A 27,481-nucleotide genomic window follows, 5' to 3' on the forward strand; every position below is an offset into this window, starting at 1 on the left:
CTCAAAACTCATATTTTTATAGTGAATAATCAATTGACAACTGGACGTGTTCTAACTACCAGGGACGTAGAATGGTGCCCATATCATCAAATAAATACCTGATCATTGCTTTAAAGCAGCCGTTCATGATGTTACAAACTAATTTCATGGAGTTTATGTTAAATATTGACAAGGGCTCATATCTACATGATAATGTTAAAGAAAGTTATATACGAATTACATGTATATCAAAATTACCTACCTGCTCTGAACCTACCATTTTTTCAGCTCACACATTTGAGACAAATGTCAAACCATATGCCACCACTCATATATATTTATAATCTACAGAAATATTACCATAATCTATAGTTAAGTACATCTATGAATATTTATGGTTGAAAGTGACACAAGGCTGGCAGCTACTTGACAACACTTGATCCGAAGCAGCGATGGGATAGCATGTCATCATCATAATGTGCAGTCGACCAAGGTAGATGATTCGATTAATCACTCTTCCTAGCAGACCAGCCTTGAGCAGACGCTTCAAGACACCATATTTAGTACGTAAAAGTCCTGCAAATCTTTAGTGACGAGAATATCCATCTTAAATGGTAGTCCAGTTGTCTCTAGCGCATGCGTTTGATTGGCCATCCATTGCTGATGTCTTGTAAATAGGCATGAGACTTTTTTACTGAAGTTTCTTTATGTCGGAGGTGATAAAACAATTTTTGTATACCTTACACTTCTTTTTTACTAATACATGCTGGTTTTACTATGACCAATAGACCTCAAACTTGCCTTCTATTTGCTAATGGCAACATTTTATCAAAATTAGGTATCTCATAAATTTAAGAGAAAAGTTACACTGCACCACATCACTTCTACAAGTGAAAAAATGTTTGTAGAAGTAGCCTGTCTCCTATACCAAGTAGATGAAGTAGAATCAACCTCGAAAGAGACATGAATACACAATTGTTGAGTGGTAGTACAAGCAAGTTTTAATTTATGCATTCATGAAATGTAAACAAAAACACATTAAATATATGTAAGGAAGTTCTGACAGCTCACTAGTCTACCTTTTGTCAACTGTCCAACAAGTGCTGTTACTTTAATAACCAGTACCAGTTAATAATTACCATCACGAATCCCTAAAACGCGTAAGTGGCAGCCAAAAAGACAATCTGGTTGTCCACCAAACAACTGATAAGAAAACAAGCCAGTTCCAATCCATGATGAGAAAAAAGTGGTGAGAGACGAACAGCGAAAGAGGTAAATATAAGAAGTCACAAGAACCGCTGCAGCTGAACCTTGGTTTGCTCCAGCTCTTCCTTCAGAGATTCATATCCCTGCAATAAGGAAATTTAGCAGGAACTACATTAAAAAAGCAAAGCGGGAGAACACAGTAGTGAATGTGATGGAAGTATGAGGAAAGAATGTAATGGCAAAATGCGGAAGAGGGACGTGCTGTGTATACAATGGGGGATGCAGTAGCATAACGTAGTGACGACACTTCAATGGCATTGTGTACTTACAGAATGAAGTGAAGGAATATGGTAAGATATTGGATTTGTAAATAAGAAGTTTAAAAGTGCTTTTTCCCCAAAGTTAAACCCAGAGGGGCACAACCCTGAATAAAGCAGTTATTTAAACCCAGAGGGGCACAACCCTGAATAGAGCAGTTATTTAAACCCAGAGGGGTACTACCCTGAATAGAGCAGTTATTTAAACACAGACGGGTACTACCCTGAATAGAGCAGTTATTTAAACACAGAGGGGTGCAACCCTGAATAGAGCAGTTATTTAATAAACCCAAAGGGGTACTACCCTGAATAGAGCAATTATTTAAACATAGAAAGGCACTACCCTGAATAGAACAGTTATTTAAACCTAGAGGGGTACTACCCAGAATAGAACAGTTATTTAAACCCAGAGGGGTACTACCCTAAATGGAGCAGTTATTTAAACCCAGAGAGGTGCAACCCTGAGTAGAGCAGTTATTTAATAAACCCAAAGGGGCACGACCCTGAATAGAGCAGTTATTTCAACTTAGAGGGGTACTACCCTGAATAAAGCAGTTATTTAAACCCAGAGGAGTACAACCCTGAATAGAACAGTTATTTAAACCCAGAGGGGCACAACCCTGAATAGGGCAGTTATTTAAACCCAGAGAGGTACTACCCTGAATTGAGCAGTTATTTAAACCCAGAGGGGTACCACCCTGAATAGAGCAGTTATTTAAACAACCTGGTAGTCACGAGCAGCTGAAATCCGAACTTTCATATCAAGCCTAATTAATTGCTATGAACAAATGAGAAAGCTATGTGTATTAAGCTGATCTGTTAGAGAAGATGAAAAAGGGTACTCACAGCATTGCAACTCTCCAAATTGCTAAATTCTGTTATAAGGTTGGGGTGGTGTTTGTTAGCCGATCCTTCAGCTATCAGATCATTTGATCCCTCTTTAGCCGGCTTTTGTGCGGCGTCATTGTCGTCTCTCAGTCTATAGCCAGCTGATTGAAATATGCCGTCTAATCTTTTAGTATAACCCTAAAAATTAGATATTCTACCATCACATAGATCGACAAACTTGTTCTACTCACACAAAAATACCATCCATACCACTTTTGGGTACCATGCTCTAGCTAGCCCAACGATATGGCGCCAACACTACCTACATGTATATCAAATAACTTACTTCATATGATCTGACTGTTACGAATATAAATAAAACTACCATTAGAAATTACAAACAAATTATGTTTTTGTACCAGCTCCAAAATCAAACCAAATTGTTCATGATAACGATAGCGTTTTGCTTTAACAGCAAAAAATTACGTTTAGAGTCCACACAGGCTAGCACCTACAACAACTATGATGGTTGAAGAAAAGATTAGATTAATTAAGACTCACATTTCATAGTAACTTATAAAAATTTCAGGGATATTTGATAAGAATGTGCAGTGACTGAAAGAATGAATATTATTCAGCAATACCACATAGCATAGCCTGTTGCCCTTGTTCAACTTGCACACAAGTGCATATGAAGTAAAAGAATTTAAGCTTTCATAAATAATTTTGGAAAATTCTCAAATCAGACAAAAGTTCGAATATGTACTACAGTCTCAATGCAGTAAGTAGATAAGGACTGCCCTAGCAATATGCATATCTGCTTCATGCAAGACACCTACCTGCCCTGTTTGTAAGCATTATATGAATGAAGTTCCATGACATATTCAAAAACTCAACATAAGGCATCTCCAGACATAACAGAACGATTCAACAAAGCCCCCAGGAAGATACCAATGTTTCTTGGGTGACCCTTGCCATTATTCTTGTTTTGCATGAAAAGTTATTTAGTTATTAAAGTGTGTTAATTATATGCACATAACAGTGAGTTTTCTCACCAAGTTCACGTATTTCTACGGCTTTTCAGAGAACTAGGCATCAACATAAAACCTATTTTATGAAACAATAGAGCACATTACAATTGGTCTACAGGTCCTCCACTAAACTGATGTTTCCCATGAGTGCTACATGGCTCTGGTTATCAACCAAGTCTTACATAGCGTGTCAGCTTTAGATCCAGTCTGTCGTGCCGAGGTGTATGCCAGCAAGCTGCACAGGGAATATTCACATAATGGGCACAGGCTATGATCACAGAGTGCGTTTCTACATGAATATTTTCAGTGTGAACTTGTCTATTAGCATAGCTTCACAGATGACCTTGAATGACCCTGAAAATAACACCCTAAAATATGGACACCCGATGCAGCACCAAGCAATCCATTGCATACAATGCTAATCTCACGTACCTTCTCGGTGATGTGCTCAAGCTGGAGATCGCCAAGGAGGACGTTCCACTGAGTCTGGAGCTCCTTACTGAGAGTTGGGTAAACTAGCAGAGAGTGGTTGTGGCAGGTAAGGGGAGTGGAGAAGACGAGTAAATATTCGCAGTGACTCGGCTCTGTTACCGACACAATCTCATTTGCTTTTCCACACTGCAACTTCACCTGTAGTGCAGCAAGGACCATGAGCAGCTAAGCCTCACAGCAACAAAGACCTCTTAGATGTACAAGCATGAACTATGCTGGCAAAGGAATCTACTGTCCTCAGGTGCAATGGAATTATTAAATCAAACATGAAAGAGAGTATAAAAGTATAAAACTCATGAAAGCACAGGCTAAATGCATAGAGCTCATTTGTAAAGCCTCCAAAGAAAGCTGCTGAATATACAGAATAACTGTAGTTATAATCTAAAAATAATATATATATTTAAACACTGTACCTCTGTCTGCCTGGGAGCAACCCCACACTGGTCTCCCATAAGCATCATCATTGACTCAAATTTGTTATCTTTAATTTTCCATTCTTGCCACACTCTGCAACATACAACAGCAATAAAACAGTCATTTTATACATACGCCTACATACGCATCAAATATGTGCTGCTGCTCATACCTATTATATATAACTGTAATGTACATAGTGTACATCTGCGCCTACTTATGCATATTATCTACATCTAATCATATGTACAACTTCTACCCTCTATAACGCAAAAGATACAAATAAAAACAATAGATTTTGCAAGCGCATACACCAACGTAGTTCTTGAAAACATCGGCATAATACAACATAGTGAAACCACATCTTTAACTAATGGAAATGAAACTTGGGCAAAAATAACAGAAATGAGGTGAATAACAGCTGAATCAAGTATAAACATAAACAGAAGTTGAAGGATAATAAAACTGATTATAGCACTAACAAGAGACAAACAATGCAAATCATACAGCAGTAAGACAACAAAAATATAATTTTCGTTTTTGGTCAAAAATTCTTTATCATCTACAAATCAGAGTTGTCTTCTCTCAAAAAGAAAAGCAAATTTAGTTCAACTTGTCCGCACTCTAAAGGTATCTTCTCACTCATTTTAGTCAATCAGAAACCAACAGGGATAAGAGTCTGACCAACACAAATATATAACCAAGACTCTGAGGATTATCGAAAGGTCTCCACTGAATACAAAAAGTATATACTACAAACCCTTGATAGACAACTCAATGCTGAAAATTAGGTCAAGGCCATCCACTCGTATGCCATATCTGGGGTGAGGTATCCAGCTGGCACCATAAAGTAAATTAATGATACCATCAAGGGAGCAGATATAGCAACTAGAATGCTACTAGGCATTCTATTTTAATAAGATTATCTCAGAAGAATCTGACCCTAGAAAGCTTTGGAATACATGTACTCTAAATAATGCTTGCGGATTAAAAATGCCAAAATCCTCACAAATAAAAAAAGCTGCTCGATCCTGAAACTAATACTGAACTCCGTGATCCGATTCAACTTGCCTCATGTCTTAACATGCATTTTACTCAAATAGGACCTCAATTAGCGAATGCCATACCTACAGCAACTCATATGGTAATAAATCAAAGTGCTTCCTATAAAGCTTTTCATATTCAACCAGTTGATGAACAAAATAGATGAAATAACTTAGATGAAATAAAAAAAATGAATGATAAAAAAGCAGAAGGAATTGATCGAGTGCCTGCCAAATTAGTAAAAATATGTTCAGATTATATTGTATCACCACTTGTTGATATAATAAATAGATGTGTTAGTTCAGGAACTTTTCCTGATGCTATGAAAGGTGCAAAAGCTTTACCGATATACAAAAATAGAGGAAGTTCATTTTCTTGTAATAACTACCGTCCCATATCTGTTTTACCAGTTTTTTTTAAATATTTGAAAAAATAATAAATTCTCAGATTCACAACCATATTGATTAAGAAAACATTATCTGCAAAAATCAACATGGATTTCAAAAGAAAAAAGGCACCAGAGAGGCTCTGATTGAATTTGCTAATAACACATTTGCTGCCTTAAACGGGAGCAAGGTTATTTTGGGCATATTTATAGATTTTTCAAAGGCCTTTGATACAATTGATCATCGTATTCTGCTTGACAAACTTGAAAGATTAAACTTTTCAAATAAAGCTGTGAAACTCCTAGAAAGTTATTTGTCAAATCGAACTCAATATGTTTTTGTAAACAAGCATACTTCCTTGCCTCTCAATATTCCATTTGGTGTTCCTCAGGGCTCCATCTTAGGACCCACTTTGTTCCTGTTATATATAAATGATTTAATTGATTTTTCTAGAAACTTTAAAACAATCCTCCTTGCTGATGACACAAACTTGTTCTATTCTTCGAATAAAATAAATGCTGAGATTGATACACTAAACTCTGGACTAAACAAAAAAAAGCTGGTGTAATCAAAATAAACTTACATTAAATATTGATAAAACAAATTATATTGTAATAAAAAACCCACAAAACAAATTTTCGCTAACTGGAAATTTAAAAATGAATTATTTATCTATTTCAGAGACAAACAACATAAAATTCCTCAATATAACTATCGATCAAACACTAAATTGGTCCGCTCATATAGCTAATTTAAGACAACAACTTCACAAAAGCTTAGGTTTAATTTACCTAGCTTCTAGCTATCTTCCTACTACTACCCTCATATTACTATACAACAGCTTGATAAACAGTAAAATAATATACTGTATTGAGGCATGGGGGAATGCCCCTGTTACATACCTAAATAAAATACTTACCATACAGAAAAGATTACTTAGAATCATTTATCATAAACCTCCTACATATTCTTCTGCTTCACTGTTTAAACTTAGTAACATTTTACCTATTCATCAACTTTATGGTAACATTTTACCTTTTCATCAACTTTATACTTTACGCATTTGTATTCTAGCACATAATAAATTCTACAACCGTCCTTCATCACATCCAGCTTACCCTACTAGACATTCATTACTATCTCTTCCACTCCTGTCTTCTTCTACTACGTGTGGACATAGACAGTTCTCCTATTAGATGGCACGGGCTTGGAACCTATTGCCTGGCAGTCTACTCTTGATTGCCAATGCTCACAAATTTAAAGTGACTTTGAAACAACATCTGCTTGGATTACTGGGATAGCTAAGGTCTATTGACTTTTAGCTGCTTTGTCTGCTGACTTGGGTTCAGCGCCATGATTAGCTCTGCTATTGCGCATATAGACCCTAATTTTCTACAGATTTCTTATCTTTTATATGTTGTATATTAAAATAATGAAAATAAATACATACATACATACACACTAGCCATAAAAGAGCTTTCCACCTAAGGTCAAGTACATACTACTCTATAATAGAGTTGCGGAAGAAGTTAAGAGAAGTTAAGATCTTACACGGCTTCGATGGAAGGCTTGGATCAATTGCTAGCTGAATTCTACTATGATACTGAAGCAAAAATATCATTCACAAATAGATGATGATATCATATGTCATTCTAAGTCTCTCTATAGTCAGTGCCATCAAAGGTTGGACAACTTAGGCAAACATATCAGTACCTGAACAATTGTGATTTGACAGCCAAAGTTAAATCAATACACCTATCTGCTCATGAACAAGTGCTGCCTGCCAGACCACACAGCTTCAAACACGAATCTATCATATTAGAAACGACCCTCGATTAAGCCTCTACAAGGATATCTCCGTGACCAGCCAGTCTATCATTAGCAGATAAACCAGCTAGCAGATTCTGCCTACACCGACGACACAATGTATAAAACCTAAATGGTAAACAAATGCTAAGAAGATATATACTATTATATAAAATTGAACGAAACATAGATTGAATTTTCTTTCAAAATCACACTATGTGGGAGAAAAATTATTCAACGAGTTCCGTTGATCACAAACTTGAGGTCTCTTTAGTCACTACTGACTGTATCACTTAAAAATCATGACTCGGAATTAAGGAAATGTATTGTTACCATATACACACATGCACGTCCTTACATGTACATAGTTGTGTTATGTAAAGGCATCTTAGGATATGTATTCATTACAGTCATACCTCGACATACGAGCGCCCCAACATACGAGCGCCCCAACATACAAGCGCCTCAACATACGAGCGCCCCAACATATGAGCGCCCCAACATACGAGCGCCCCAACATACGAGCGCCCCAACATACAAGCGCCTCAACATACGAGCGCCCCAACATACGAGCGCCCCAACATATGAGCGCCCCAACATATGAGCGCCCCAACATATGAGCGCCCCAACATATGAGCGCCCCAACATACGAGCGCCCCAACATACAAGCGCCTCAACATACGAGCGCCCCAACATATGAGCGCCCCAACATATGAGTGCCCCAACATATGAGCGCCCCAACATACGAGCACCCCAACAAGAAAACGAGAAACGAGTAAGCTCTTGATGGCAATTAAATGGCCAAGTATGCGAGAGGGTGCTTTCGTGAACAGCATCGATTGATCGATCTTTTTGTCGCATCAATTTAAAAAAGATCGACTAAAAGTTATAGTGAAAGCAAGTCAAAAAGCGTGAAGCCAAAAACAGAAAATAAAATATGATGACAAAGAAAAAATTAAAGTTTAGTAAAATATTAAAACTTATCTTTAAGTGTGTGTTGAGTGAGCAAAATTCATTTGAGTTATATTCAAAGTTTATGTTATGTTACCAAGCGTCAAAAAAACTCTAGTGTACCAAATGCGTTGCTGTCAATGGCTAATGCTGTTGTAATGGTGGTCTCTCTTACACCGCCATTAGCCATTACATCTGTCTCGAAGGTAAAACCCATCCAGTACTGTACATGGTAATGTTTCATTTTATTGCAGATCATAGCCAATAAATAGGTAATTGTTTTGCTTTGTGCGATTAGGTACTGAATTACAACAATTAAAAACACGTTTTTCTATTGTAATTTTTTGATTTAGTCACTTTATATAGGCAATATTGCATTGACATACAAGCACATGTACATACGCACATGTACACCCTAGAACGCATTAAGCTTGTATGTCAAGGTATGACTGCATATAATCTATATATATCATATAGATTGTATACGAGCAGAACTACTGAGCATGCATCTAAATTAATAAAAAGCTTGAAATATGATTATAAAGTTAAAAATATTAAACAAATATAAACCATATCCATATTTGCAGCAAGCCTTGCACACAAGGGTCTACGTGTGTCTACATGTAGAAACACGTAACTATAGGAGCAGCATAGCTTGAAACAGAAACACCGAGAGCAAAAGGCGTCTTTGTGTGACTTACCCTAAAACTCCCAGACATCTATGTGTGACTTACTCTAGAACTCCCAGACATCTATGTGTGACTTACCCAAGAACTTCCAGACGTCTATGTGTACCTTACCTTAGAACTCCAAACGTCTATGTGTGACCTACCCTAGAACTCCCAGACATCTGTGTGACTTACCCTAAAACTCCCAGACGTCTATGTGTGACTTACCCTAGAACTCCCAGACGTCTATATGTGACTTACCCTATAACTCCCAGACATCTATGTGTGACTTACCCTAGAACTCCCAGACGTCTATGTGCGACTTACCCTAAAACTCCCAGAAGTTTATGTGTGACTTACCCTAGAACTCCCAGACGTCTATATGTGACTTACCCTAGAACTCCCAGACGTCTATGTGTGACTTACCCTAGAACTCCCAGACGTTTATGTGTGACTTACCCTAAAACTCTCAGACGTCTATATGTTACTTACCCTAGGATTCCCTGGTAAGGGTTCCAAGTATTGGTTCCCACCTCCTTCTGTGTGATGTTAACAAAGGGACAGAACTCATACTCATACCTACAAAGGGACAGAACTCATACTCGTACCTACACAGGGACAGAACTCATACTCGTACCTACAAAGGGACAGAACTCATACTCGTACCTACACAGAGATTAATAATGAGCAAATGATAAATTGGGCATAGCCCAGGAATCAATGACATAGCTGCACATCTTATCTCTGTATAAGCACGCAATATCTGATGCATGACCAGAGGCAAACTTTATTGCACGATTGTACATTGAACAGAAGGTTAAAGATGATTAACCTCAAAAGCCTCATCAACATATAGAAGAGGATCTGGTCAAGACTAGCTGATGCAACAGTTGTTGTGTCATAATGGAGGTTAAATATTTCATGTTTGAGTAACAATGTCGAGGCTACATACCAAAATTTAATTTGAATCTAAAATGTAGCAAGTTATGATGTCTTATGAAGTTTTAACAGCCGTTATATATATATAGGGATTTTACATTATGCCAACAGTAAAATACATGTAAATTACCTAATCCATGGCGAGATCATCCCAAATTCGCCCTTTTGGCCCTTCCAATAAAAAAAACCAGAGTTAACTTTTGTATTTAATGACTCTATACATTAAAAGTGGTATTATAGACATAGTGTATCGACAACTTTTCCCTTTTTGCTTATTACTTTTTGGAGCCCATCTTTGTTGCACAAAATTGTATATGTCCAAAATAAACTAAAGCAAAAATATATATTTACTATATAGTAAATATATATTTACTATATAGTAAATATATACCTACTATATATACTTACTATATATAGTAAGTATATATTTACTATATAGTAAATATATATTTACTATATAGTAAATATATATTTACTACATAGTAAATATATACTTACTATATATACTTACTATATATAGTAAGTATATATTTACTATATAGTAAATATATATTTACTATATAGTAAATATAAAAAGCAAATGATAAAAATTATAAGTATAAAAAGCAAATGATAAAAATTATTAAACGGAAAATTATTGAAAAATATGCGAAATGTGTATGCGTGATTGAGCTAGCTCAGCAATATGACAGAAATACATCCACAATTATCAAACAGAAGGATTATATTCAGGGCATTTATTTAGTTCGCAATAGGACTAACCATAGTTTTTAAACGGCGCAGCGATCTTCACGACCGCTGATGGAGAGATTGCTCAGGCATTGGATAAAAGATCAACAGTTGGCCGGTGACAGCATAACTGAACGACGCTATGTGAAAAGGCCGGTGCTATCTATCAAAACTATAAACATTCGGACAAGTTGGCTAGTGGTCGTACATTAACCGTTTGTGACGACACCTGTGTTCGTCATAATCGCAACATGTTGAAAGGGCGACAAAGGCAAACGTCTTTAGATAGGTTTATCTTAAAACGGCTAGCTAGTCGTGAAAGCGAAACAAAGGAAAAATTAGTTAACCAGCAAGAAACTTCAAACTATGAACGCCGAAGAAATTTTAATCACGTTAAGTTAAAAATGAAAGTTTGCTTTTAGGTTTGCTTCTAAGTTTGTCTTTTAAAACTTTGATAAAATTCAAATTTATCAAAGTCAACTGTTGTAATGAAGGATAACTCTCTATAACTTCCTAGGATATCTCCCTCTCTGGCAAATGCTAGCGTTAGCTGCTATTGTATGTATTTAATTTTACATTTTAATTAATCACATTTCCTTGCATTATTTTTTATTTGTTGCTTTTTTAAAAGCTTGTGGTAAGTTAGGACAATAACCAACATGTTCTTGCTGTTACAATATTTTGTTTTGAGTGTTTTATTTGCATTTTTTAGAGTATGGAAACCAATCAATATATATTTAATTGTTCTATATATAAATGAATTGCACCGACATGCGAGTAAATTGACATACGAGCTCAGTCTCGGAACGCATTAAGCTCGTAAGTCGAAGTATGACTGTATAGTAAATATATATTTACTATATAGTAAATATATATTTACTATATAGTAAATATATATTTACTAGATAGTAAATATATATTTACTATATAGTAAATATGGTGTCTGTCTGTTCGTCTGAAGCCAAGGTTAGAGGCTAGGATAAAAGATTGATTTCAACGAGACACCAATTCGTGAAGTTTAGATTGGTAAACCGACACTTTAACACCTGCACCAATCTACTGCCTTTAGGTATTTATGAATGATTGTACAGCTACTTATTCCGTATGCTTTTTCGGCACACATGACAATTTCACATGGGACACTAGACAATGAGGGTACTGCTGCATATAATAGAGATCTCCATATACATCATTTCTTTTCCAAGTGTAGCAAGAAAGAAAACAATATTTTTAAGCCAACTATGGCCGAATCGAACTATTCAAGTCGAATTTGAGAACTTGCACTGACTTGACACTTAATGCTATATAGAATTTCTTACGTAATACGAAGCAAATCCTAAATTATTGATATAAGCGAAATTTGTTTAAAAAAGCGGTTTGTATTATGGGAGCGTCTACTGAATATTATACACTATTACACATATATATATGTATATATATATATAATTCTAGCTAAAAAATAAAGCAACTCTACCAAACTATTCATGCTTATATGAAAATCTACCTGTATGCATCAACTGAATAACTAGAACAAGATGTGAACTTTTATCATACTACTAGAAGTGCAGCAAAAGTACCAACACTTACTTCTCTAAGGTTTTGGTAAAGCAGCGACCAGTTAGTCTACGCAGATGTTCAGGACCTGAGAATGAAGAGGGCGTCACTCTCATTTGTAGCCTCACATCTCTATTATTATGGCTACAGTAGGGTATATAACATTAAAACATGCTATTGGAACAGCAGTAAAGAGTAGCGGTATTCTATTTTCAGATAATAAGCATACCATGTCCAGTTACTGACCTGTTCTGTTGCCATGAGTATGATGTAGGCTCATCGACGATCCTCATGTTGATCACATTTGAACTGCCTAAATAAAATGGTGTTATGATGTCAATTCTTGGAATGTACATTTTAGAGTTGAATATGCTCACAAAAATACATGGGAATGAAACAGAGATTGACAAATGGATTGGTTACCTACCATAACTAGTGTGTTCATTGAGAACAATGAAACAAATTACAACAGCAAATAACATCTCTCATCACCACCTTTCCAAGTGCTTGGATAGTTATTCCTTACTTTTATCAACTCTATAAAATACATACATGTATAGTCTAAAATAGCAGTGCCGTGGTTGTGTGCTAGTGTTTTCTATACTGGTTGTCTATATTGGTATACTCTATTCGATTCCAAAATTGAAACTTTTTCATAGCTTATGTGAATATGCTGCAAAAGCGAGAAAAAAAGGTTCAAACACTCCATCTAGGAATGCTGTAGCTGCACTGTTGAGGGCAGAGTATAAAGGCTTTACTACTTTTACTACCATGCGCTGTCACCAAACAAAGTTGTGTATTGCTGATGACATTCTGCTCACATTAATGAAACTACACTGGGCCTCCTACATAAGGACCTAGCTGACAGTTTATTAGCGCACTTATGTAATAAATGTTTACCTCATTAACCACACCGTTGTGTTGCAATAGCCTCGTCGTGTTGTTTGTACATTTGTACACAGCACAAGATTCTTTTGGCATGTTTTTGTTGTTGCACTAATGGTACATGGAGTGACAATGATCACAAACAAACTAACTAGCAAGAGCTAATAACTTTGGATGGCTGGCAGATAGCAAAATACTATAGCAGCTGCCAAACATAGATTGCACTGTACAAAATTGAATCGATATTATAGCAAAGTTTCAACGAGAAAATAGTTTAGGTTTATTAGTGCACTTATGTAAAAAATGTTTACCTATATATACCTACATATAAACAAGGTAAACTAGTACTGAAAGAAATAGTGAACTGGTGCATTTCGGCCAGAAGTTAATTTTTCGACTTTTCTTTCAATTGGTATGTGGTACATCAAGAGACAAAAATCACATAACAGGCTGAATTAGCAAGTGCTAACAATGTTGAATGTCTGAACGATAGTACTAGATACCACATGGTAGTGGTTATTTCTTAGTTGGTTACCCAGTGCAGCGCACCCATTGATGCGCTATCTATACTAGAAGAACTTGTGAGCCTGATGTGTTTTCTTTGATGGCTAAGTTGTTGATTTTTCTTTCAGTTGATATATGCAGCTAGGCCAGGGCATTTTTGAAAATATTTTGCTGAATATTCTAACAATGCAAAATCTAGCGTTCGATATTATTTGTGCATATTTTCCACAACCAAAAGCTATACGGTCTGTTGCAGCATTAAGAGCATCTGAATACTAGACTGATGGTTACAAGCTGTTATATCATATTCTTCAATTCATTGCTAACAGAACATACCCTTTTGAAGAAGACAACTCCAATATACATGTAGCAATGGGGGAAATTTATGTGAGGAAAAAGGTCTATTGCTCGAGCGATCTTACATCTAATAATTACCTGCTGTAAGTACAGTAAACTATGCATCACACAAACTGTACAATTAACATTGATAATCAGTCTGAATGTGCTGCATTAAAATAATTTCTCAGAGCACATTAGCAGTAGACCATGTTAACGTTCAGCAAAACACTTCACACATAAGCAATATACATCACACATAAGCAATATACATCACACATAAGCAATATACATCACACCCAAGCAATATACATCACACACAAGCAATATACAACACACATAAGTAATATACATCACACACAAACAATATATATCACACATAAGCAATATACATCACACATAAGCAATATACATCACACATTAGCAATATACACCACACATAAGCAATATACGTCACACATTAGCAATATACACCACACATAAGCAATATACATCACACATAAGCAATATACATCTCACATAAGCAATATACCTCACACACAAGCAATATACATCACACATAAGCAATATACATCACACTTAAGTAATATACATCACGTGTGAGCAATATACATCACACATAAGCAATATACATCACACATAAGCAGTATACATCACACATAAGCCATATACATCACACATAAGCAATATACATCACACAAACAAGCGATATACATCACACATAAGCAATATACATCACACATAAGCAATATACATCTCACATTAGCAATATACAACACACATTAGCAATATACATCACACATAAGCAATATACATCACACATAAGCAATACACATCACACATAAGTAATATAAATGTACATCACACACAAGTGTCCAAAAACATAAATATGGTGTATCGCCTACGTGTACATATTTGCAAATAATAGGAGCTGTGAACAAAACTGAAGAATGCCAAAATAACTCAAATGAATGATGGCTATTTGAGAAAAGCATCCTTAGAAAATTACTTTACATTCTGTAAATTAAAATCATCTGATAAATCAAATTGTTAGGAACTGCAGCCTTCAAATAGTTAAAATGTGTAATACAGGTAACTTTAATTGAATATTTTGTAGTTATGTATTTTTCCCTCCCTATCTTCTTCACCCTCTCATTAGAGCGTGCAACATTGTTTGCATATAATACATGAAAGTGATGTTGGTGCCAGGTGGACTGCTTTCTTAGTGATTGTGAGCGTTGCAACTTACAGCAAATAGTGAAATTGGGCATGGTTACTCTATAAAAAATCAGATCAGAAACTTTACCACTAAAATCCTCAAAATGAGACAACAGCGTGGGAACTCTTTGCAAAAAATTGTGCACGATATTTTCATATTACTTTCGTTAGTGGCTATGCCTTTTTTAATATTTTTAGTACATAACGATATATGCTTGTACTTTGTCCATCATGGTGATGATGATGTTTTTTTTCAAATTAATTTTTTTCTTTTGAAATGTGTTTACCTTGTACTATATACTACTGTTTTGTCCATCATGGTAATTTAGCATTAATTAGTATTTGTATTAGTAATACTTTGCAGTGTAAATTACAAGTAAGATGGTGCAAAAAATAAATAAAAATACACCTGCAAGTACCTCACTCATCTACAACTCTACTTGGTTTGTCGTGAATGTCTCTGATTGTTCTTGGCCAGAAAGAGTTGAATAATGCAGTGGTTTTTATAGCTGGCACAAACAAGCCCTTTCTGTCTTGTATTGTGTGAGTGTTTTTATAAAAATATCAAATGAGTCTTCTATGACATTGCTCGCTTTCACCTTTACAAAGAGATATAAACCTAACCTTTATAAAAGATTAGCATTAACAATCCAGATGTAATGCTACTTTAATTGACAAGTAGTTCATTAACATATCATACCATGTCATTTCATAGTGTTGTTATTATTGAGCGCATGACTTAATACCTCCATCACAAACCCTTCTACTGTGTCTGTAACATTGTCTGTACAAACTATTTTATCTCCTCCCAAACCTAATACGTAGGCCTAACAAAAATGGCAATTTAACCACAGACACAAGAAGCCTCAGTAGACATATCAATCTAAAGCTCCACCTGAGGCGACTGTGATTAACGTGAAGAAGAAGAAGCAATAGCATCAGACCTGCCAACCCAAGAGTGGGGCAATGCGTGAGATTTTGTTTTGGGGCAATTGATGTATCAATGATAGTATATATAAAATTGTGGAAATTGGGGCAAAAATCTCACGCATTTTCATTTTTTCTTTGGGATAATTGCGTGAGTCTCACGCCCAACGCGTGAGAGTTGGCAGGTATGAATAGCATTCTTGTGTTTTTTATGTAAATGTAAGCGGAACAGAAATAACCGAGAATAACCTGTTTCATGTTCTTTGGTATCAATATAGCAAAAATAGCATAACAGCTAAAATAGTAGTTGAGATAGAGCAAAATGCGTTCTTAAAACAGTACCAGTAAATTACTTTGGTTCGAAAAAAATATATAAAAAGGCATAAAAAAGTTACTCGCGTCAGTGTTTTGTAGAGTTCTCCTATACTGAAGGAAGAACGAGCTGGTGCAATAGAACTTCAACCAATGGTAAAAATAATATATTTGAACTAATTTATGAACACATTAAAATAATTGTTTTCCATTTATGTGTCTAGAGTAATCAAAGTTTTATATCTTACCTCAGCAACTTTTGATTTGTGAGAAGTTTTTACAAACCGAAAAATTAAAAACGACCGTAACCTAGCTAGAAACTCAAGTTGTGAGATGCTTTATATCACGCAATTACGCCTACGTACATACGATCGTAGATGAAACATGTAAAAAATACTATTACTCGTTCAAGGTCGAAAACTACAACAAACCTTGACCTAGTTGCAAATCAAAAATTATACATTTTGCTGTTATCGTTATATAACTAAAACACTGTCGTACATGTACTTGTAAGCTTACGAAACTATGGCAAAATAGCTTGAAAGCTACTTTCAGCACATGTACCTATTTTCTGCTAACTCTATGAAACTTTTTATCTCTTCGACCGTCCCTGAATAGATATTAACTAACGAAAATGGCTGCCCCCTTGCACGGTTTGATTAAAAAACGAGTTATCCCATTTGCTAAAATAAATACGATATGCACATCTCAAAGCAGATACGCAACTTCGAAATGCACATACGTTTTGTAAGTAAATCGTATCTTTTGCTTCAATGTGTTAGTAGCGTCAAAATAGAACCAGACAGTAGAAAAAATGATGCAATCCTATAGAGTATGTTACAACTCTAATATTCTGAAATATAGCATGTTGTTGAGCAATTTTCAGTTTGTGAACCCTTAAGAACATTTGTAATTAAACATAAATATGTCATCACTATAATTATTGATAGCCCGGTGGCAAAGAATCTTTTTTACGCTATGTTCAAAATGCTCTACAGCTAACATAACATTGTTGTTAGGCAACCGATATGATAATCTACTGAAAAAGTCCTGAAGTTAAGAGTGTTTACTCAATTGCCTTTGCTACAGGATACCTGAGGTACCTCCGGACACCGCTGAAACAAACACTTTAATGGATATAAAAAGTCTGCCAGATTGGTCTAGAGTGACACCATCCAGCGCCTACAGAGGCTGTGGCAAGCTGGCTCTCATGTACGAAACCCATCTTGCTGCACAACACGATAAGTTGAAAGGTGTTTAACTTTGTATTATTAGTATAACGAATTGTTACAACGCTACACAGCATCTTCCACAAATCTCACTGCTATATAGTTTCATGAGATACCGTAAAACATCTATTTGAATGCCATGGTGCTCTGTTTTTCAACCCTTCCCCTATAGGGGCAGTCAAATAGAGGTGCTGTTCAAATAGAGGCTAGCGTTGTATTTTTCAAATAGTTCCTCAGAATTTTGGAAAGATAAATTTAATCCTTTTACGCGTGAAGCGAATGTCGCCTATATTCTTACTACCCTTTGGCAGAGCGATAGTATCTTATTAACCCTTTTAAATATTGCAGATATATGTTAACCCTTTTAAATACAAAAATTCTGCTAACTTAGCACCAACTTGTAGATCTTTAAATAAATATGCATTGAGAATCCAAGAAATATCTCCCAGTTAATATCTACCATAAAACCTTTATTTGAACGCCATGGCATTCTAATTAGAGGTGGCGTTCAATAAAAGGGTGGCGTTTAATTTTTCAACTACATGTAGCTGCTCAGGATTTTAGGAAATTAAGTTTCATAATAGATAATGTAACATTCAACTAAAGTTATAAGATAATTTTATGAACAACGCACGATAACATCCAACATAAAATTCTAACACTAAATAATTTAACAAATAACGAACGATAGAATAGCAACCAACATTAAATTATAATACAAAATAATTTAACAAATTACGAACGATAAAATAGCAACCAACATACAATTATAATACAAGAAATATGATACAAGACATATAATACAAAATAACAGTGATTAGTGGTAAGTAATAAAATGTTTACTGTTGAAAATAAAATGATACATCGCTATTGAAACAGTCCTCATCATTCTCTAGAACTTGCTCATCGGCGTCAAATTGTTGAATGTCATTTTTATTGGTAATGCCAGCATTGGCCCGCGCTTGCTGAAGATATTCTGGTCCAGTTTTAATCGGCCCGTCTGACCGGAAACGATGAATCTTGTTACCCTCAGAACCATCAAGAGTGTTGGTCAGCCCACATCCCTTGGACGACGTGATGATTAGCATCTTCGGATTTGTGCCTGCTTGATGTGTTTGCCAAAGTTTATAGGTACGTTCTCGTAGTGCTCTGAGGAAGTTTAACTCACAACTACACGTAGGAGCGGTTCAATTGAATGATAAGGCCTAAATGTAGTAGACTGAACCTCCAGTAACCATGATTAAGGTGCACTCATTCACTGTTTGATGCATGATCAATGCATTTAATATTGGCCCACAAAACTCCCACAAAACAAGTCCATCGAAATCGCTGGTCATTTAGTACAGTATGCCTAGTTAGGGCCCTTTGATTACTAATTAGTGTGCTGAATGTCAAAGTGTCACTCAATTATAGGTGGCCTTCAAATAATGGGTGGCGTTCTATTTTTCAACCCTTCTCCTATAGTGGCGTTCAAATAAAGGTTTTACGGTATTGCTTGCAATTAACTTGTGATGATATTATCCCCTGTGGCCTGCTTTACAGTTTGTTGAAACGCTCAATGTTTTATTTCATTCTAAATTTGAAGGTATATTCTATTTTATAGCTACATTCAACAATGTTGCATACAAGCTCATTGCACTCATTGCTATTGATATGTTTGCTATGTACAGTTTGCAGCCAAAACTGGCTTTTTATGTGCAATAGAAGAGGAGTTATGAGCGTCAATCCATTGTAAGCCGAGTGAAGATAACCGCAAGGAAGCTATCAAATAATATGCTGTAAATCTGCAAATTTAGAAGTTATATATAATAATAATAATCTATTAAATGCTACAAATATACATGTATATTCATGAACAAGTGACATAAAAAAACCATACTTATAATACATGCAAAAGACAAAAATTAACATTTTGAAACAAAAATATTTGCATTGTTTGCTCAACCAGTTCTGTTCTGACTGTTGCTTTTGTTTGGAACGATTTTATCTTCTGGCTGTTTAATACTTTCCAAAATGTCTTCTGATCTCAACTTTTCTTCTGCATTGCTGAACTAGTCGCTATTAGCGTCCAAACAATATTTCTGGCAGAGCAAAACTTGTATGTGTTGCATTTCGCACAAATAATGATAAACTTTTAGCCATATAGGCGCTAAACACAACTTGCAGCCTAAAAATTGTTGTTTATATACCATAGTAAATGTAAATTGTTTTTCACAGTCGAAGTATCAAGACCGCGTTAAACAAGAAACCACTATTAGTCTGTTACAGTTATTGATTATTTCTGTGGTGTTGCTTTCATAGTTTTAACGAAAAAATCAAAAAGTTTTGGAGTTGGAAAACGAATTTCAATACAAACAGAAACAACAAAAGAATTGTTATTAATATAGCCGAATCATTATTTGTATGATTTTGTGGACACTTTTTTACTGATCGCTTGCTACTATAGGTTCGTAAAGAACAAAGAATGTCAGTGGCGGTCAAATGGAGGTCGTGTTCAGTTAAAAAATGGCGCTCTATTTTTAAACCCTTTTCCTATATAGTGACGGTCAAATATAGGTGACATTCAAATAAAGTTGATGTTCAAATAAAGGTGGCTTTCAATTAAAGGTGGCGTTCAAATAAAAGTGGCGTTCAATTACAGGTTTTAGCGTAGGTATGATTTGATGAGTTGTTACATACATTTAGATTCATCATCAACTTTTTTTTGATTGTATATCCTCATTAATTGATATTAGTTAACAGATTGTTGCAATTTTTCTTGAGATATGTTTGTAATATCCTGCCCACCCTACAAACCGGCCACCATGCGTCAACTTAATGAGGAAGCAAGCAGAATAGGCTGGCTATACAGGTAATAGAATCGAGATTCGCTTTTGCATAACAAATTAGGAGGATATATAGAGCTAACCCCTTCTTACTGCTACAGAAAAACATAAAATTACCATTTAAAACATTGGTGCTCCACTATTTTTTATAAACACCATTACTTCTAGCAACTCTAGATATCTTATATGTAGCATTTTCTCTTAGGTAGCCAAAGCGAGGTTTTAGAATACCTTAAGTAATGACAAATTGTGTAATAACAAATAGGCCAAGATATTTAGATATCAATTATAGGAGACTTGAACTCAAGTTCTGGAAGTGTAAGAGAATGCTGTTGATTGGACAATAGCAGATATGATTGCCGACGTATGTTCTTAGACAAAGCAGTCATGAATGCTGCAATGTTGAAATAGCAATTGTTAAATTATACAAGCTAATAAATTTACAGCTTTCAGAATTTTTAGCTTGATAATGTATATTTCTTCTCTGAGCTGAGTTGACAGTCAAACAACAGCAGTAATAATTTTATCTCCTCTGATCAATATTGTCAGGAAACATTTCCGCTGCAGACAATTAAAAGGTTTGTAATAGGCCTTCGAAGGACAACTTACATGTAGGAGCATAAAAACTCTGTGGGCTGTTTGTAATAGGTCTTTGAAGGACAACTTACATGTAGGAGCATAAAAACTCTGTGGGCTGTTTGTACTAGGTCTTGCAAGAATAACATATGTGTGGAAGCATAAAAACTCTGTGGTCTGTTTGTACTACGTCTTTGAAGAATAACATATGTATAGAAGCATAAAAACTCTGTGGGCTGTTTGTACTAGGTCTTTGAAGGATAACATATGTGTGGAAGCATAAAAACTCTGTGGGCTGTTTGTACTAGGTCTTCGAAGGATAACATATGTGTGAAAGCATAAAAACTCTGTGGGCTGTTTGTACTAGGTCTTGCAAGAATAACATATGTGTGGAAGCATAAAAACTCTGTGGTCTGTTTGTACTACGTCTTTGAAGAATAACATATGTATAGAAGCATAAAAACTCTGTGGGCTGTTTGTACTAGGTCTTTGAAGGATAACATATGTGTGGAAGCATAAAAACTCTGTGGGCTGTTTGTACTAGGTCTTCGAAGGATAACATATGTGTGAAAGCATAAAAACTCTGTGGACTGTTTGTACTAGGTCTTTGAAGGATAACATATGTGTGGAAGCATAAAAACTCTGTGGGCTGTTTGTACTAGGTCTTGAAGAATAACATATGTGTGGAAGCATAAAAACTCTGTGGGCTGTTTGTACTAGGTCTTGAAGGATAACATATGTGTGGAAGCATAAAAACTCTGTGGGCTGTTTGTACTAGGTCTTGCAAGGATAACATATGTGTGGAAGCATAAAAACTCTGTGGTCTGTTTGTACTACGTCTTTGAAGAATAACATATGTATAGAAGCATAAAAACTCTGTGGACTGTTTGTACTAGGTCTTTGAAGGATAACATATGTGTGGAAGCATAAAAACTCTGTGGGCTGTTTGCACTAGGTCTTGAAGAATAACATATGTGTGGAAGCATAAAAACTCTGTGGGCTGTTTGTACTAGGTCTTGAAGGATAACATATGTGTGGAAGCATAAAAACTCTGTGGGCTGTTTGTACTAGGTCTTGCAAGGATAACATATGTGTGGAAGCATAAAAACTCTGTGGTCTGTTTGTACTACGTCTTTGAAGAATAACATATGTATAGAAGCATAAAAACTCTGTGGGCTGTTTGTACTAGGTCTTTGAAGGATAACATATGTGTGGAAGCATAAAAACTCTGTGGGCTGTTTGTACTAGGTCTTCGAAGGATAACATATGTGTGGAAGCATAAAAACTCTGTGGACTGTTTGTACTAGGTCTTTGAAGGATAACATATGTGTGAAAGCATAAAAACTCTGTGGACTGTTTGTACTAGGTCTTTGAAGGATAACATATGTGTGGAAGCATAAAAACTCTGTGGGCTGTTTGTACTAGGTCTTGAAGGATAACATATGCGTGGAAGCATAAAAACTCTGTGGGCTGTTTGTACTAGGTCTTGAAGGATAAAATATGTGTGGAAGCATAAAAACTCTGTGGGTTGTTGGATTGCAGATTTTGGTCAGGCTACCAGCTTCGATGATATTTTTAAGCCAATGGAGGAGGTTTCAGTGCCCTTGCAGAATGCCTATAACGTCGTCAAACACCTCAGCACTGTAAAAAAGAAGACATTTGCTGATACCTATGAAGGGGTTAGTAGTCATATTCTTGTCACCGGCATTTGATGTTACTTACCATGACTTTCTACATCACCTACAATGGCTCTCTATATTACCTACCATGGCTCTCTACATCACCTACCATGGCTCTCTATATTACCCACCATGGCTCTCTATATTACCTACAATGGCTCTCTATATTACCTACCATGGCTCTCTATTTTACCTACCATGGCTCTCCATATTTCCTACCATGGCTCTCTATATTACCTACCATGGCTCTCTATTTTACCTACCATGGCCCTCTATATTACCTACCATAGCTCTCTGTATTACCTACCATGTCTCTCTACATCACCTACCATGGCTCTCCATATTTCCTACCATGGCTCTATATTACCTACCATGGCTCTCTATTTTACCTACCATGGCCCTCTATATTACCTACAATGGCTCTCTATATCACCTACAATGGCTCTCTATATTACCTACCATGACTCTCTATATTACCTACCATGGCTCTCTACGTCACCTACAATGGCTCTCTATCTTACCTACCATGGCTCTCTATATTACCTACCATAGCTGTCTATATTACATACCATGGCTCTCTATATTACCTACTAGAAATTCCACTGTCATACAGCCCACGACCACAGTGATATTGGAAAAAAGAAAGGGTACTGATGGTTGAGAAATGCAATATTAGCAGTCAAATGGCACTGCTGTGCAATAGGATAACTGCAATGGTAGCTGTAATGTACTGGGTGTGGGTGTTATTATATACAACAAACAGCAATAATGAAAGGAAAAGATTATATGTTTATATCTCTCCCCCTGCAATAAGAGAAATGCAATATTGGCCAATATTAGAAGTAAAATGCACTGATATTATTAGAATAATCAATATTATTAATATAGTAATAATATAAAACCAATGCACAATTTTGTTTACATTTCAAAACGTCATAGTTAGCGATATCAAGAAGTTGTGATATTTATATAGATTTTTAGAAAATCTGTACTATGTAGTCATTGTTCTGTAGTCATCCAAACTTATAATTAAATATCGTAATAATCTCATAAGAATCGTTAGAAAAAATATCGTCATTTCCTTTACGTACACTGCGTTGGACATCAGTTAGAATACCAAAGTACTCCAGTGTTTAAAATGTCAATTTGAAATCGGCAAAAATGAAACGATTTCAGTACTCCTACATTAATTACAGAAACCGTCGACAATGCCATAGACTGTTGAAATGTGCACGTTATTTTTTCGCGAAATGCGCACGATTTAATCGTTCTATTCTCTGTCACCCGGCGTTTCAATTTCTGGTCTTAACTTTTATTAAACCAAGCTTTTCAAGCGTTTTGTGATGATTTTCGTCCAAATAAATCTGTCTATTTGTGTATAATCCGATTAGATAGGTAAGTTTTTAGAGAATTTCGATAATTTACAAAGACTTGGTAAAATATTTAAATGGGCTTATCTGTGTTTTGTATCGTTATTATACTTTAACTAATCTACAAAACGATGGTTAAATTTGTTGATGAAATTTTAATACAAGGGTTCGTTTCATTGTTAATGAATAATTTTCGTAAGTTGTGTGCACGTGCATTTATCATAAAAACTCCCAAACTTCGTATCCGCTCGTTTGGTCGTGGGACTATGGCTCTCTATATTTTCTACCATGGCTCTCTATATTACCCACCATGGCTCTCTATATTACCCACCATGGCTCTCTATTTTACCTACCCTGACTTTCTGTATTATATTCCTTGACTCTCTGACTCTCTATATTACATACCATGGCTCTCTATAATCATTTTAACAGGAGTCTTTGAGATTAATTATTAGCTGATGGTACGGATTAGCCTCTGACACTCGGCAAGTGCTATACATGGTCTAAATATTAATGGCTGAGTAATTGTTTCCTAGCCATTATTTTTATACAAAAAATGTTTTTAAAACTGCTTTATACTTCATTTCATCTGGTTCAAGGATTTTTATGTTTTTTGTAAGTACATGTATTGTATTCTTTTGGGCTGTTTGGTACATCAAATTTGTATGAGCTAGGAGTTGATTAACATGCACAATACACTTATACTTACCTTACTAGTTATAGACCTTATACAGATGACATCACTACACAAGTAGTGGCATCACTATACGAGTAGTGGCATCACTACACAAGTAGTGGCATCACTATACGAGTAGTGGCATCACTACACAAGTAGTGGCATCACTATACGAGTAGTGACCATTTCACCAAGTCATGACGCCTATCTCTGATCATAATAGAAATATAACTTTATTGTCGCCCCATTGGTTACATGAAGCTGTTCCATTTTGTTACATTTCATTTGCAAACAAGAAAAAATTATTTCTTATTGCATTTTTATTTTGAATAACAAAAGATTATTTTGAGTTAATAAAGGTTTACATGAAATACCTTTTATATTTGTTGTTACCTACTCTTATATACTGTGGTATAATGTGATATACTGTATTAGCTGAAATCTCTTTGAAATTGTGTTTCCATAACATATTTTAGATTCATTGCTTTTCAATAATATTGTATCGTTTTTTTGCTAATTTGTCTGCATCATAATTCATCATCAAGTCACACCAGCAGACTTATCTGTGCAGCCTACTAAAAGCAACAGATAAAAACTCAGTGATGTAATGGTCTCAATTCATGATTATATGGGTAGGTCTGAGGAGAGATAAGGTGAACAGGCAGAAATAGTTAAATGCTATGTTGAGGCTTGTTATACTTAGTGGTTGGTAACTAGAGGTAATTAAATAACTTGACACGATCATGGCCTCATATCACAGACCTACAGTATATAGCGATGAATTAGCTTTCACAAGCTGCTTTGTCTTGTATCTAACAGAATGTCACTCTATTACTTGATGACAGCTAATGCAGCGGTCTACTGAGTTTGTGTGGCAGCGATGGGTCTAGCGGTTTACCTAGTGTTAGTTTTACTCATTGATTAAACTCACTACCTATTCTCCATTGTTTGCTGTTCATATATAGTCAGAGGTTTACGTGTGTTATACTTGCTTCACATGTGCCCATACGGGCTTGTATGTCTACCTGTATGAGATAAGATACACTACTCTATAACAGTAGCATAGCAGATGAAGTTTCTGCTATAATTTTTTATTCTCAACATTTTGTTCCGAGAGTTAATTGAGGGTTTAAAGAAATTCAAAGTATCAAAAAAAATCATTTTACCTGCGATCATAGACTGAAACTACATCTACTCAATGGTATGTTTTTTATGTCTTTAACTCATTGTAGCTCATTTAACTTTATATTTATTTGTGTATTACATGTATTTAAATGTATTTTATGAATAACTCACTAACAAAGCTGCTGCACTTTTATTTTGGATGCATTTTTGCTCGTGTTTAAAACGCTGCTGCATTTTAAACACGAGCAAATCGCACCCAAAATACTAAGAACTTTGTAAGGAGTTTGTTAAATTCTTGAAAATCTTGAATAACTATGGGTACACTACACTTACTGATAACTATGGGTATACTACACTTACTAATCATCTTTCTGTGTTGAGAATAATGTATAAAATGTGAGACTTCTGCAGCAGCTGTTAGTTTAATGGAGACTAGCTGGCTAATAGTTTCTCAGAGATTGAATTGTACAGTATATGCTTTTATAAGCTCTCCAATTCATTTCTGAAATTTCCCTTATCGATTTTAGCATTAGAATTTTTAGCTTTTTAATTTTGATGGTATATATCAGTTTAGGGTACAGAGTGTCATGTTTTAAGTTCTACAATTTGGTGAGTGTTATGTGTATCATTCAGCAGTTTTTTCTTGAAGTTGATTTCTTAGTTTTATATGATGGATGTCCATTTGTGTAAAAAAAAACCAGTGGTTGTTAATGGATGTTGCATAAATTTGCTGCTTTTCAACTACTTGCCAACTAATCGACCATATTTTGTTCGCTTTCGTAGATATTCAAACATGTTCATAACACTCGCTCGGAGCCATTATCAGATGAAATCGTCTACCATAAAGCAAAGGTAAGCCGATTCAATTTCACTAAATATTGAGATTTGTCTCCCTTGAAACGCTTGTGTCGTTAATTAATGCGATGTTCAATAGATCAGGGAAAGTATTTTCTTTTTTATTTTGATATAAGTTCAAACTTATATTTATTTGGTGGGCAGGCATGTTTAAACAATGTTTGATTAAAAAGGAATCATAGATGGAAGCTATGTCGCACTCGTTGTGTCTGTCGCCTAAAATTGTTATACTTGTTATTGAAGATCTAATTAGTATCTTTGCGCAGCGGCAGTACCATAGCCAGTGACGTTTATCGGAGGCGTGGTTATTGCTAGTTGAAAACTTATACCAATACCCTGCACTGAGTACGCTTAACACCGTGCGCACGTGCAATTTATGGAGGCTTCTACGGGAGCCGGAAATACAATGAACTGCCGAATAAAAATCATTTAGCGTGATTGTTATCTGTCGTGTCCCGCTGATGGGCTTAAAAGACGAAGTTGCTTTAGTTAGCTTCTCATAGTTTTAGTTGTGATCGTAATGAAGAGGGTGAGATAAATTTTTAAAAAGTAAAACCTTTTTGGATAGTGAAACCATGCAAGGTACACTCTATCCTATACATATATAAATTAGTAACAGT

At 35.5% G+C, this 27,481-nt stretch overlaps 2 protein-coding genes and 1 non-coding gene across 3 annotated transcripts in view; 2 read left to right on the top strand and 1 right to left on the bottom strand.

Moving 5' to 3' along the window:
• Positions 1 to 963: 963 nt before the first annotated feature.
• Positions 964 to 16,818, bottom strand: LOC137391305 (N-acetylglucosamine-1-phosphotransferase subunit gamma-like). Its single transcript, XM_068077734.1, has 9 exons — positions 16,775 to 16,818; positions 12,772 to 12,881; positions 12,591 to 12,657; positions 12,378 to 12,488; positions 9,615 to 9,701; positions 4,267 to 4,360; positions 3,794 to 3,991; positions 2,349 to 2,528; positions 964 to 1,328 (listed from the first exon to the last, which is right to left on the bottom strand). The coding sequence occupies exons 2-9, from the start codon at positions 12,824 to 12,826 to the stop codon at positions 1,266 to 1,268; spliced, it is 855 nt and encodes a 284-aa protein (XP_067933835.1). The 5' UTR covers positions 12,827 to 12,881; positions 16,775 to 16,818; the 3' UTR covers positions 964 to 1,265.
• Positions 16,819 to 17,141: 323 nt separating this feature from the next.
• The window catches only part of LOC137391114 (uncharacterized), a 40,825-nt gene continuing 30,485 nt past the window's right edge, over positions 17,142 to 27,481 (top strand). Inside the window, exons 1-4 of the mRNA XM_068077478.1 lie at positions 17,142 to 17,273; positions 17,616 to 17,779; positions 22,699 to 22,835; positions 26,790 to 26,858. Of these exons, the coding sequence (XP_067933579.1) occupies positions 17,161 to 17,273; positions 17,616 to 17,779; positions 22,699 to 22,835; positions 26,790 to 26,858 (483 nt within the window). The 5' untranslated portion in view covers positions 17,142 to 17,160. The remainder of the gene's footprint in view (positions 17,274 to 17,615; positions 17,780 to 22,698; positions 22,836 to 26,789; positions 26,859 to 27,481) is intronic.
• LOC137392323 (U4 spliceosomal RNA) lies at positions 27,116 to 27,256 on the top strand. The gene has a single exon (XR_010978226.1). It is a non-coding gene; the product is annotated as a U4 spliceosomal RNA (small nuclear RNA).

The sequence above is a fragment of the Watersipora subatra genome, chromosome 3, assembly GCF_963576615.1.
Source record: "Watersipora subatra chromosome 3, tzWatSuba1.1, whole genome shotgun sequence".
Classification (NCBI taxonomy): Eukaryota; Metazoa; Bryozoa; class Gymnolaemata; order Cheilostomatida; family Watersiporidae; genus Watersipora; species Watersipora subatra.

Excerpts from the sequence above, each read along its gene's own strand:
- LOC137391305 (XM_068077734.1), bottom strand. The coding sequence starts at position 12,826 with ATGTTATTTGCTGTTGTAATTTGTTTCATTGTTCTCAATGAACACACT. Across the intron at positions 12,489-12,590 it reads TACTCATGGCAACAGAACAG|CCATAATAATAGAGATGTGA; the intron begins GTCAGTAACTGG and ends ACCCTACTGTAG. Across the intron at positions 2,529-3,793 it reads TTGAGCACATCACCGAGAAG|GGTTATACTAAAAGATTAGA; the intron begins GTACGTGAGATT and ends TCTAATTTTTAG.